We start from the raw sequence: 12,015 nt of genomic DNA, 5'->3' as shown, positions 1-12,015 counted from the left end.
GTTAACCTAAGCTCGACTGCGCCACACGCCGGTTATCCGTTAACTGATCCAAACGCGTCGCCGCCGCTCAATAGCCGCTAATTGCAACTTGCGCTGAGGATCTTCGTGCAAAAATTTGGTCCGAAGCGCCCACATCGTGCCCGCCACTCGTATGTGTGTTTGTGTGTGGGTGAAAGCCGCGCGATGCCACAATGGCCGCATCTAAAAATATCTGATGAATATATGTACATATGTATGTACATACATATATATTTATTCATACATACATACACACATGTATGTACAGGGTGCGCCATCTTTTATGTCGGTATGCAAACATTGAATATCCTTGAAAATAAACAACCGATTTTCAAGTATGAGATATTTTTATTTAATTTGGTTCTGTACAATTTCTTGAACTGAGGTTTTCAACACTGGTCTACTCAAGTCAATCGGTTCAGTAATGACAAAGTTATTCAATATCTACATACCGACATAAAAGATGGCGCACCCTGTACATGCATATGTTCATATGCATAGACGACAGACAGAAGGGACTCAAGCAAAAGACGATAGCAGTAGCATTGGCAATGGCGGACGAATGTGTAGAAAGCAGAGTAGAAAATGTGGCCGCCATTTTGATTCAAAGTCGAAAACTCGCTATATGCATACATATGTATGTACATACTTGGTAATCGTAACTAATGGAAACCAGAGTAGCTGCATTTATTGTTGCATTTAGCTTTTGGTGTTCGTGTATCTATTCCAAACAAAGTTATAACCCTTTACAATTTAAAGCATCAGCTGATGCCTGGTTGACGATACATATTCTAGAAAGATCTTTACCTTCTACAGCCAACGGCAAAAGTATTTTGCAAAGGAAGTTACCATACGATTTTGTTTATAACTTTTTTAATGGTCAAGGACATAGCTCTAGCAACATACACAGGTGCCATAATCAGCTTCTTTAAGACTTCTGAGTACTGTCTTTTCGCTAATTAATAATAATTAATTTTTGTGTAGTTAGTTAGTTGCATTGCAACAGTCTTAGGTGTTTCTAACGGATTATCCTTAAACTGACGCAGAATAAAACGATCATTCTGTTCTGTTGGCTCACGCGATCTGCCACAACGTGCCGCGTTTTTTGTGGTGTGGTTTTTTTTTACATATGTATGTATATGTATATATATTTTGTAATTGTATATTGTATAATTTACTGACATTATTTACGGAAATACCTGAGTTATACTTCGCCACCATATCATTTTTAACAAATTCACTTCATTCTTTTATTTTACCCATTTTTAAACCATTGAAACCATTGAACCAAAATGGTTCTTATCAGCACTTGCAATCAGTTATTCATGAATTTCAGCCGCAAAGCTAAGCTTTAGCTCAAAAGCATATCAATACAGACTAAATAGAGAGAATGTCAAAATACTTTTGTCCAGCTCTTATCAGCTCGCGAAACTCAAAGAAACGCATAAAGGAATTGAAAAAAAAAAAAATACTTTACACACTTACATTGCTCACATGCAATGTGCTTTGGAAAGATAAAAGAACCGCTAACATACTTGTATAACGGTACAATTCGCCAAAGTAAAACGCAAAACATAGCGTTAAATTTTGTCACAATACTTATGCCCTCGGCTGTATATGACATCGTGCACTGATTCTGATAAAACTGCAGAATATAACGAATACGAAGTAATTCAGAAGATAACTTCTAAGATTTAGCATTGCTGTTAATGCAATAGTTTAAATAAGTTGATTCCGGACGTGTTCTTTTAACCAGATTTTTTATTTTTTTCGTATCAGGTATGTTTTCAAATAAATGAATTTAATTATGCGTGTGGATACGAGTATTTTAAGGTATTCAAAGCCTCTAGTATTTAAAAACAAATGTTCAGATCATTAATGTTCTATTGTTTGACGTACATATTATGTAGACTTAGCTTTGCTTTGATTTCTAGCAGTTTATAACTCCGAATTGAATTCTTCTTTACGTCAAATGTGAATAAGATACAAAGTGTGGCAATGTCTAGTAATCTATATATTTAAATATATTAAGGATAGCTTGTAATATAAATTAGAGACATGTTCTAGGCCATGCTAATGCTTTAATCGTTTTGCGGCTTGGATAGCTCTGACGGCAGTTCAGTAACTTTAGCTTCAGGACCCGATGCCTGTCTGGCAACAAAGCGAAATAATTCCGGAGTACCGGATAAGGCAAATTCCTGGGCATGATGAAAATAGCTTACAGAGCCATGCGGTGGGCCGTTCATATTGGAAGGGCACAAAGAGCGTTGCACGTTTAATTGAAAATGATTTCCCTGAGCCTCGCAAGCTCGCAACCATTCTCTACCCTCGGTTATATCCTTTTGATTGCTGCTAAACTGCAACTGAGGGCGCCAAGCAGGTGGTTTGTTTAGCTTATACTTTAGACGTGACGAGATAGGGCCAGTGCTTCCGCCTGCCTTAAAATCCTGAATATTTAGAGATCCTGCTAGCGCTGCACCATCAAACCTACCAACGAATTTGGGTACCGGATCCGTGACTCTAGCAGATTTGGAAGACGAACAGCCATCGAAGACATTGTAGCTGTTCTTGCGCTTAGTCCCAATCAGACGACACGGCTTCATCAGAACCATTTGGGCGAGTAACTTTAGCGCCACTTTTTGAATGACGTTGTGAAGCCGATAATGAAAAGAGAAAGATAGACAAGATTAGGAAGATTCCCATTTGAGTCGAATTATAAATACACTAACCTTTCACTTCGCTACTATTTTCGTTGACAGTTGTAGTTTCTGCAGCCATTTTCAGACTCGAGAAACGCATGATTTCTTCCACCATCGTGCAATTTATAGGATCGCCTCTAAAGAGGAAGTTAATACATGAGGGCAGGCATTCTAGCAGTTTTACGGAAATTTTATTAGAGTCAAGCCCGCCGCGCAGCATATCCAAAACGTAAGTACGTTGTTGAGTGAGCAAGCCTCTGCTTCCGTTACTTACTCCCGGTGGGAGTAAAGCCACCAACTGCAATTCGCGGCGAACAATATCATCACTATCCACTGATCCAGCTTTGATTAAGTCCAGAGCAGACGCTTGCTTTTCAATAGTGACTTGGCGTGAGTCCAAATCCATGCCGATTTCTTTTGGTCTGTTTTGTTCGCCAGAGCCGTTTTTATCAACTATTTGTAAATTTCGCATGACTTCTTGAAAGTCAATCGTAATGCTTTGTCTGTTGTCTACAACAACACATTGCGAGAACATTTCACTCAATTTTTTTATTTTGTCATCCATGTCACACAAGACTTAAAAAATTTTAATTTTCTTGGAACACGCAAAAACTGATTTTGTATTGAACTGAAACAGACACGCTAAGCCGTCAGAAAAATCAACACGAAATAAGAAAAATAATATTATATATTCACTAAAATTACCCTAAAAGCAAAAATTCAATAATTTGCAACGCCGACAATTCACGAGCAAACAAAATCGTGCGCGGACACTTATTCAAAGACAGTTCAGTTTGAAAACTTGTTCATGCAAGGCAACCAGCCTTGCCAGCGTATGCGTATCAATATAGAAAAGAGTGGCAGCTTGTAAGCCAATCCGTCGTTTTTGCACACTAGATCGATCAGGTGAGTTCCGTCAACAACAAAGTCGGGCGCGAATTTCTTGCAAAATTGAAAGAGTTCCAGTTTTTTTTCTCGTTCCGTGAGGGAAACTTTGCGGAAAATGGCCAACGAGGAAGACGATTATGCTTTCGCTCTTAGACTGCAGCGTATGCTGAATGGCGAAAGCTGCGAGGGCGATGCGGATGAGAAGCAACAGCCAGCATTAAATGAAGTCCGACGCGTAAATAGCAACGTTCTTTCAGATTGTTGATCTATATTTTTATAAATTAATTCCATTAGTCACAGGACATACCAAAAGCACATGAGTCTGATTATGATTTGGCAGTACGGCTACAGAAGGAGTTAAATGCAGAAGCCGACCCCTCTTCAAGTGATGGTGATCTCGTCGAATCCTCTCCAAAGGATGTAGTAAATCTCGTTGGTATTATACGCTTCTGTGCCTATATAGTGAACTTACGATTTGCCTTCGCTTACTCGTTTACAGACACAGGCGCTGGGTGACATAGCGCGGCCGAAGTCACCGCGTCCACAGATGTCAGCTCCGAGTACCAAGGACAAGAGCAGCATGACGGCGCACATTGACGATGATTATCTTAATCACACGCAGAACCTTGTGCATCCTGAGTGGGAACTGGTCGACCCCACTCCAGATGTTTTCGCCATGTTTGTGCGTTTCGATCAGAGATTCTTTCAGGACCGTCTGGGCGCCGTTAGGGTCGAGTGGAGCAAGCGCATGTACTCCTGTGCTGGCATTTGCTATCAGCGTGGCAACCGGTTAATCAAGGATATTGTCATTCGCCTTAGTGCGCCCCTTTTAAAGCTGCGCCCACGCAAAGATTTGGTCGAGACGCTTCTACATGAAATGATCCACGCATACTGCTTTGTTCTCAACATTCAGGAAGGCAATGGCGGCCATGGGCCCAACTTCAAGCGTATCATGAACACCATTAACAAGGTAGCGGGCACTAATATAACGGTGGGTAACAATCAGCTCAGGTTTGACGACAGATAAGCAAAATTTCTCTCTCCACAGGTATATCATACTTTTCACGACGAGGTGAATGTATACAAAACCCACATATGGCGCTGCAATGGCATTTGTCAGCACCACAATCCTTTCCAGGGTTGGGTGAAGCGCACCTGTAATCGAGCCCCAGGCCCCAGTGATCAATGGTGGGAGAAACACCAACGCGAGTGTGGCGGGACTTTCGTCAAAATGAGTGAGCCCTCAAAGCCAAAGCCTGCTTCTAAAGCAGAATCTAAGAAGCCAAATGCCACAAAGAAAGAAGTCAATTCCAATGTCGCCGACATACGCAAGTTCTTTGGGAATGATGGCGGCTCTGCGAGCTTCAAGAAACCAAATAATCCTAATCAACCACCAAAGGCGGGGCCCATATCTAATGCTTTCCCGCCCACTTCGTATCCGGGTCAGTCCAATGATCCGTTTGCCAACGTCAAGCCTGTAGCTGCCGGCAACTTAAGCAATGTAATAGGATTCGGAGACCTTAATAGTGATGGTGAGCGCGGTGCTTCCGAGCAGGCAGCCAATAGAGGCATGACTGGCCAAGGATACAGCTTGAGCAATGGCGATCCAAAGCCACTTCAGGATACTGTGGATCGTGACCACATGCGCGAAGTGTGGTCCAAGCGATTTGGTAATGAGAAAGCCAAGGCTGACAAAGATCATGGGGATACGGAGGCCGCACGAAAGCGCCGTCGCCTTACCCAGGATGACGCAATTCCTGTTTGGGAATCGTACGATGATGATGTGCTGGTCCGAGATGTCAAGGTGCCAACTATTTGTATATCAGACAGTGAAAGCGACGGTGAAAATGAGCCGTCAGATCCGCCTGGACGCCAAAAAATGACCAGCCAGGAACGCACCATGATTATTAAGCGCGAGGTAATGGAGGATGAGCGGCTACTCTATAGTGACGAAGATATTTTCATGATAGACGACGAGTTCGACGATGATGCCGATGCCGAAGCGGAAACAGATGCCAACCTTTCTGCCGCCTCCGAGCTTGCCGATCAGTCGGTCATAAATGACATTTTCGGGAGGGACACACTGATGGAGGAGTTTCAGCGGGATAACGATGTCGTGCCCAGCGGCTCACGTTATCAGCACGACGCGGCTAACGATATTACCTCGTGTCCGATTTGCTTTGAAAGCATGAAGCGCTCAGATTTCGAGAATCATCTTGAGGGCTGTAGTATTACTATAAGAATTCCACCACCTTCAGTAAAACCAAAGGCTAAAAAAGGGACAAACGTAGCTAAGGGACGCCCAAAACGCAACTCAGTGCGCAAGGAACTACAGAAGTATGGCTATACCGATGCCGAAATAGCCGAAGCTAACCTAAGCTCCTCAAGTACAGGTTCTGCCCAAAGTGGCAGTGAGGAAATACGTATTCGGTGTCCATTCTGTGGTGAAGAGATGCCGGGTTCCGAGGTAGACTTGCATGCTAGAAACTGTTCAAACAGAAGAAGACGCAGGCGTTACCGTTAGGCGTTACATATATTTGAAGAAACTTATGGAATTTATATTTTTTGTATTGTTTATTTTTTAAGCATAGAAGTAACAAGTAAAAATTTGATAGGTTACTGTTAAATTATTGTTTTTATTATTAATGGACAAGGGTAATCGGTATATGTACATGTACAAATATACTTGTATATGGAATTGCAAGCCCTGTGTTAAATCTTATAAATATTTATAGAAGGCGTCCGAAATAACGCAAATTTTTCTTGTGCTCGTACCGCGTCGCCAGAGCCGGCCACTGCACCACAAACATGTCCGCAAGTGGCAGAAGAAGTCGCCCGCTTAACGAGAGTGTCTTCACGCGGCAGTAGCTCTCGACGAATACAATTTTGGTGGTGGCGGGTAAACGGCCCAGCAGACGCAGGAGGAATGCAACGTAACAGTAGGGTACACAGGTGCCGGGTCCGTTGCAGAGCAGCAGTTGTGGCCGGTCGCGCCATACCAGCCAGAAGCTCCACAGCAGAGCCCACAGGGTGGTGAAGATGCTGCTCAGCCAACTCTGACCCACTTCACGACTCCGTGGCACACGGATGAAGTCCCTGTCCTGTGCAGAAGGTACGACTTTGCACATTTGGCTTTGCGAGGTTGTGTCGCTTTGGGCCACAATATATCGTACCTGTGCAAAAGCACCGTCATTGTGGTTGGCCAGTCGCAGTGCCTCGTTAATGCGGCACATTTCGGCCGTATGGCCGCCGGAGCCGAGCACTACATAAGTGGGACCTGCTGCATCCATTGCTACTTCTTACATCTACTATTAGTTCAAGCCTGCAAATATCTGGCAACGTCCCGCGAAGAGTGTTAAGCAACACTGGTTTTTTTTGAGTACTCTGCACTTATGGTTTTATTTATTTGTTTATTATTGAAAAATGGAAGAACGTGAGCGCTTGTTGGCGCTTAACGTCCAGCGTTTAGTAAAACATTTTGTTGGTCCAACTGTAAGTCTGCTTTTCTTGTTTATCAAATGTGTTTGTTGCTAATGTAAATGTTTCGCGTATAGGCGAAGCCTGCGGTGTATCGTTCATATGAGAGCCTTGCTTGGAATCATATACGGAACCATCGTTTCCTGAGCACAAACAGCCATGCCGTGCGTCGTGATATTGAGGGATTAATCGAACGCCTTAATATGGAAAATATGCCCGAATACGCCTCAACTATGCAGCATTTGTGCAAACTAATGTTGGAGCATCCTAAATGGAAGGATCATTATGAGGTGGACGTGCAGTGGTCAATAGTTGACTTCTTAATCACAATGACCTATCAGCCCATTCAAAATATTCGCAACAATAGATTAGAGATGGAAAAACTTCGTTTAGCAATACTAGAGGCAGTAAAACCGCCGTTGAAATCCCTTCCTAAGCCGACTGTAGAGCCGGATGTTAACTGGGAGGCGCTGCTGAAAGAAGATTTCTTGTCATTACCCGCACCCAACGCAAGCAACAGCTCGGATACAGAAAGCAATGATAGCTGCTTTATTGTAAGTCAATCACTGATGGTCAAATATCTATTCGTAGAAACAATTTTACTCACCTTTTCAATGTAGGACGAGTCTGAGAGCAATGCGAGTGACGAGTTCTCAAGTCCGCCCGCAGTACTGGATTCGCTGACCAGTTTGAGTCTGAAGGACATGGCAGAAGTGTATGAGCTTGCCATGAACTATCCACGCGACTCAACCGCCTACGTGCCCAACAGCAATGGGTCGGGTAGCCGTAAAAAAAACTTTGATATAATGCAGCCCTTGACTCTGGTGCTTAAAACGACCACACCGAGCTCGAAGTGGCACAGATTACCGCCTTTACCGCAGCTCGAGCCGCCAAAGGAACTTGTACGCATGGTCAAAGCCATTCCCCAGCCAGAAAAACTACTGAAGCTTGCCCACTCGTATTGGTGGCGACCGGATTTGCATGTTTGTGTGCAGCAGAACAATCTGCTACCACTCGCCAACTTCGCGATTGCTTTCGCCCAATTTCAGCGCGAGGACTCCTGCCACATGATCGACTATCCACTGCCGAAGACTATCACCGAGAACTGTATGCTGCGAGAAATCATCTTTATGTTTTTCAGGCCCGCCAGCTGCTGCTTCTTTATCGTGGAGAGTGGCCGCATTACTGTGCGTGATAATGTCACCGTGCCCAGCGTAACCGTCGTAAGTAGACCTGCAGCCGATCTTTGCCGCTCGCCCCCCTTTTAATGCATATATTTGCTTTCAGACTACTCTCAATACAACTCTTAAGGAATGCATACTGCCTGCTATGCAATCCATGGCAGAATTGCAGCATATGATTGCCGAGAACACAGTGTTGCCCACATGCGGCACCCTCGAGTGCTTTGCCATCGCGCTCCGCCAACTAATCCAGCCCATTACCAAGCGACTGCTGAAGTTTGAACGTCGCCTGCTGGACGATGACGACAAAGCTTCGCTGATAGCCTTCATTCTTTATATGCGGCACGATTTCACCCAACTCAACATACTCTGGCACATTGCGGAGCAGGTGGTCGTCGACGCGGAGAGCGCGCCGCCTCACATGCGCAGTTGCTGCCTGCTGTCGCGTCTTTATAAACAGATGCGGATGGGAAGAACGCACCAGAAGTTGGCCACCGCCCTTTTGCTAAGTTCTATGAAATTTTACTGCGGCATCATGGATGGGTGGTGGCGTCGAGCAGAACTCGAAGATTGGCGGAGGGAGTTTATTGTGGAACGGTGCGTAATCCTACTGCTTAATCAATAGTTAACGTGCCCGCCTGCTTTTACGACTTAACTACAATAAAACCATTTAAAGGATCACAGCCTGGCTAAGGATTCCAGTTGCTATTGACAGCTATTATAGGATAAGCTAAGACAATTATATTTGCATGACTTCCTATATATAATAGTACAGAAACTTACAAAGAAGAGCAAGGATATAAGGAAGACGGCGTGGCAGGCTCCAAACAATGGGGTCGGTATAAAAATTGGGATCTTTGAAAAATTCTAGAGATGCCAAATTTGGTATGTAGAGTTGTCTCATTCATACACAGAGTTACTGGCAGGAGGAGGTGTAGCTTGACCCCATGTTAGAGGTACATATAGTATATTATTACAGTCTGTTCGTCAGTCTGAACTCCGTGACGTTTTTAATTATATCAACTGGGGACTTATCTGATCTGTTATGCAAGCTTATCACAAATCCTATATAGCTTCATTATTATTTGATATACATATGTATATGCCATAGGAAAGTTTTAACTGCGTTTTATGAGAATACACATTTAACAATCATTATTGTCTCCCACACAGAATCGAGCTAACCGATTCTCACATCAGTATTAGCCTGCGCCAACTGGAACAAATCGACCAAGGCATAACGGTAGGCACTGGGCCCATTGTGAAGGAGGTAGAGCAATGCCCCATGTACCAAGTGCTGCGGAGGCACGCTCTGGAATCTGCCGAAACACAGGAATTGCTGGCACGCCTCAATCGTTTGGGGAACATGTTGGCCAGCGGACACAATCTGAAGCAGCGTAATTTGTACACCGATCTCGTGGGAGCTGTTTGCGGGGAACTGAACGAATATCGCAATGATGCCAGCAGTGCAGACCTGCTCCTTCCAACGCAATGCGACAAGGACATTTCCATTCCTGAGGTGGACTGGAGCGGACAGGCGAAAAAAATGAATCAAGAGATGTCCATTATAAGAAATAGGGAGCTGCTGAGCATCATCTGTCGCTCGATAGAGAACTATGAAGTACAGAAACAGGCGCAGATGCTGGAGAAGGAAAGGGTGACATTGGACGACCTGTTGACTGGCAATGCGTGCGATTTGTTAGCCTATATCGAGCGTTGCACGCCCATGAGCTTGCTGTTGCAGGATATGGTGGTTCGTGTTTTGACGCTGCTATTGCAGCATCGTCGCCGTTTCGCTGAGGCCTTCACCATGCAGCTGTATCGGGATGAGCTACAGATTGGCGAGCACGTGCGTTTCCTGCGCCATCTCATGCTGCTGGAGGCCGACTATCTGGTGTATCCATTCTACACGAATCTCTTCCGCCAGATAGAGAAGGGTCAGCACTGGGCGCACAGTTCACTGCTCACAATGGAATTGTACGATATTGTGGCACCCCACTACACCATGGCGGGCGAGCTGCACCTAGAATTGGTCTCGAAGGTGCGGGCGAACACAAGTAAAGTATACGAGGCAGTGGATGCCATTGAACTAGTCTACGACATGGAGCTACCGATACAGCGCATCGTTAGTGCTGACAATATGGTTCTTTATAATAGCATATGGCGCCTAATGCTTAAAGTCAAATGGGCGGCATGGAAACTGGAGAATCTTAAGTTTATAAGAAGAGCAGACTCTCGCGATCCCTATGCCCCACTTGATCTGCTCGGCTTGACCGTGCGCCGCCTGGAGATATTGCGTTTCTGGCTCATGTACATCGTCAACAGTCTGCACACACATCTCTGCACTCACGTGCTGCAGGCCATGGGCGAGCAGTTCATGCGCCAGTTGCCCAAGTGCACCAACATTGGTGAGCTGAGCACGATGCACAACGAGTATATAAACGTGTTAGCCAAGCACTGTCTACTCACGGCCGAATTCGCAGACTTTCGCATTGCATTGGAGCAGCTGTTCCACTTGGTCTTTGTGCTGGACATGGAGTGGATCTCTTGTAGTAATTATCTGAATAAATCTCACGCGCTCACCATAGAGACAGATGACAAAAACGAAACCCTATCGAATACCAGCCACAATAACAGCACCCATGCCATGGAATATTTGGCTCTCAACCAAGTTGTCGAAATCGAAATGACTTACATACGCTGTCACCAGATGTTGGCCAAGGTGTTGCACAATCTCGTCTACAAGGGAGATCATACGTTTTGTAAGTATTACTTAAATATCGTATACACCTAATTCTGTTTTCACACGGTATTTTTTTTTACACGATTTTGATATAACACGGTTTGAAAATTACAAATTTCATACATATTTCTTTAGAGATAAGGATCCAATCGCCTGTTTTTGCATATGATCAATGTCTTTTTTACACGGTTGTTTCTGGAACCAATCTACCGTGTAAAAACAGAATTAGGTGTACTATAAATTATTCTCTTAAACAGTGGAAAATTGGCAACAATTTCTCTACGACATTAGGGTTTCATGAAAATGTTACTAAACAACGGCTCTATCTTTCTCTTTTTTTTATTTTTACAGTAAATGCCTTGGAAGTGGCCTTGAATACCAGTGTACCTTATTAGAGAGGATCTATCACCCTATCATAATCTGAATATCATACACATACACTCCAGTTGCCATATGAGCTACCCAGCACTTTGTTAATTAATAAATGTTGACTCATTGCATTGTTGTTGCCTTGGCGGCTTTAATGGAGGTGATGTTGTGCGTAAAATCTAGGTGATGACCTCAAAGTCTGTCGATTTCGGGGTGGTTATGGCGGCCGCGGATTTCGTCGTGGCAATTGGCGAGGGAGTGCGCCCCACCGATTTGGTCATTATGTATGGCCGACACATAATCTCACAGTCTCTCGCGGTCTTGAAAACGGTTCGAAATTGGTAGCAGCGCCCATTGACATGCTCGCAGCGTCTATGTTTGGGATCCTTGTTGAATACATAGAACTCGGCCTGGGGCGAGCAATCCGTCTGCCCCACCAAACGCGACTGATAGCACTGGAAGAACCGTTCCTTCTCCGATTGTCCACAGATACTCGGTATTAGCGCACTTAGAAAAATAATATTCAGCCACAAACGTTTTTTCAGAACACACTTCATATGGGCGTGTAGACTGTGTTGGATATGCTGTGGAATTGTGGAATTGTTTCTTCTTAGCAGGTTCTTGGGCTTTCGCAGCAACT

The 12,015-nt window shown here is 44.3% G+C and overlaps 5 protein-coding genes across 7 annotated transcripts; 2 read left to right on the top strand and 3 right to left on the bottom strand.

The window, feature by feature from the left end:
* Nucleotides 1-2,011: 2,011 nt before the first annotated feature.
* On the bottom strand, nucleotides 2,012-3,159 carry LOC115627620. Of its 2 annotated transcripts, XM_030523353.1 has the most exons (3): nucleotides 2,992-3,159; nucleotides 2,748-2,854; nucleotides 2,012-2,653 (listed from the first exon to the last, which is right to left on the bottom strand). In XM_030523353.1, exons 1-3 carry the CDS (start codon nucleotides 3,039-3,041, stop codon nucleotides 2,100-2,102), a joined length of 711 nt encoding a protein of 236 aa, XP_030379213.1. In that variant the 5' UTR covers nucleotides 3,042-3,159; the 3' UTR covers nucleotides 2,012-2,099. The 2 variants fall into 2 exon arrangements, with proteins under 2 accessions (XP_030379213.1, XP_030379212.1); XM_030523352.1 differs by having other exon boundaries at nucleotides 2,748-3,159.
* A 192-nt stretch (nucleotides 3,160-3,351) lies between these two features.
* LOC115627506 lies at nucleotides 3,352-6,232 on the top strand. Of its 2 annotated transcripts, none has more exons than XM_030523200.1 (5): nucleotides 3,352-3,623; nucleotides 3,705-3,840; nucleotides 3,900-4,037; nucleotides 4,105-4,596; nucleotides 4,654-6,232. In XM_030523200.1, the coding sequence occupies exons 2-5, from the start codon at nucleotides 3,721-3,723 to the stop codon at nucleotides 6,127-6,129; spliced, it is 2,226 nt and encodes a 741-aa protein (XP_030379060.1). In that variant the 5' UTR covers nucleotides 3,352-3,623; nucleotides 3,705-3,720; the 3' UTR covers nucleotides 6,130-6,232. The 2 variants fall into 2 exon arrangements, with proteins under 2 accessions (XP_030379060.1, XP_030379059.1); XM_030523199.1 differs by having other exon boundaries at nucleotides 3,684-3,840.
* LOC115627664 (UDP-N-acetylglucosamine transferase subunit ALG14 homolog) lies at nucleotides 6,222-6,895 on the bottom strand. The gene has a single exon (XM_030523406.1). The coding sequence runs from the start codon at nucleotides 6,893-6,895 to the stop codon at nucleotides 6,335-6,337; it is 561 nt and encodes a 186-aa protein (XP_030379266.1). The 3' UTR covers nucleotides 6,222-6,334.
* An 81-nt stretch (nucleotides 6,896-6,976) lies between these two features.
* LOC115627479 lies at nucleotides 6,977-11,511 on the top strand. The gene is made up of 6 exons (XM_030523157.1): nucleotides 6,977-7,097; nucleotides 7,160-7,636; nucleotides 7,703-8,305; nucleotides 8,370-8,860; nucleotides 9,437-11,025; nucleotides 11,358-11,511. Exons 1-6 carry the CDS (start codon nucleotides 7,029-7,031, stop codon nucleotides 11,399-11,401), a joined length of 3,273 nt encoding a protein of 1,090 aa, XP_030379017.1. The 5' UTR covers nucleotides 6,977-7,028; the 3' UTR covers nucleotides 11,402-11,511.
* LOC115627480 lies at nucleotides 11,502-11,951 on the bottom strand. Its single transcript, XM_030523158.1, has one exon. The coding sequence runs from the start codon at nucleotides 11,930-11,932 to the stop codon at nucleotides 11,555-11,557; it is 378 nt and encodes a 125-aa protein (XP_030379018.1). The 5' UTR covers nucleotides 11,933-11,951; the 3' UTR covers nucleotides 11,502-11,554.
* Nucleotides 11,952-12,015: the final 64 nt, after the last annotated feature.

Source organism: Scaptodrosophila lebanonensis, unplaced genomic scaffold (assembly GCF_003285725.1).
Source record: "Scaptodrosophila lebanonensis strain 11010-0011.00,11010-0021.00 unplaced genomic scaffold, SlebRS2 tig00000096-arrow-pilon, whole genome shotgun sequence".
Lineage (NCBI taxonomy): Eukaryota > Metazoa > Arthropoda > Insecta > Diptera > Drosophilidae > Scaptodrosophila > Scaptodrosophila lebanonensis.
The sequence above is the reverse complement of the archived record's forward strand: the minus strand, read 5'-3'. Positions and strand labels throughout refer to the sequence as shown.

What these genes read in the sequence shown, in the direction of transcription:
- LOC115627479 (XM_030523157.1), top strand. Translation starts at nt 7,029, where the DNA reads ATGGAAGAACGTGAGCGCTTGTTGGCGCTTAACGTCCAGCGTTTAGTA. An exon ending in GCAATGATAGCTGCTTTATT is followed by an intron (nt 7,637 to 7,702) that starts GTAAGTCAATCA and finishes TTTTCAATGTAG; the next exon opens with GACGAGTCTGAGAGCAATGC. An exon ending in CAAGGGAGATCATACGTTTT is followed by an intron (nt 11,026 to 11,357) that starts GTAAGTATTACT and finishes TTATTTTTACAG; the next exon opens with TAAATGCCTTGGAAGTGGCC.
- LOC115627506 (XM_030523200.1), top strand. Translation starts at nt 3,721, where the DNA reads ATGGCCAACGAGGAAGACGATTATGCTTTCGCTCTTAGACTGCAGCGT. An exon ending in CATTAAATGAAGTCCGACGC is followed by an intron (nt 3,841 to 3,899) that starts GTAAATAGCAAC and finishes TAATTCCATTAG; the next exon opens with TCACAGGACATACCAAAAGC. An exon ending in CAAAGGATGTAGTAAATCTC is followed by an intron (nt 4,038 to 4,104) that starts GTTGGTATTATA and finishes ACTCGTTTACAG; the next exon opens with ACACAGGCGCTGGGTGACAT.
- LOC115627664 (XM_030523406.1), bottom strand. Translation starts at nt 6,895, where the DNA reads ATGGATGCAGCAGGTCCCACTTATGTAGTGCTCGGCTCCGGCGGCCAT.
- LOC115627480 (XM_030523158.1), bottom strand. Translation starts at nt 11,932, where the DNA reads ATGAAGTGTGTTCTGAAAAAACGTTTGTGGCTGAATATTATTTTTCTA.
- LOC115627620 (XM_030523352.1), bottom strand. Translation starts at nt 3,123, where the DNA reads ATGGATTTGGACTCACGCCAAGTCACTATTGAAAAGCAAGCGTCTGCT. An exon ending in AAATAGTAGCGAAGTGAAAG is followed by an intron (nt 2,654 to 2,747) that starts GTTAGTGTATTT and finishes TCATTCAAAAAG; the next exon opens with TGGCGCTAAAGTTACTCGCC.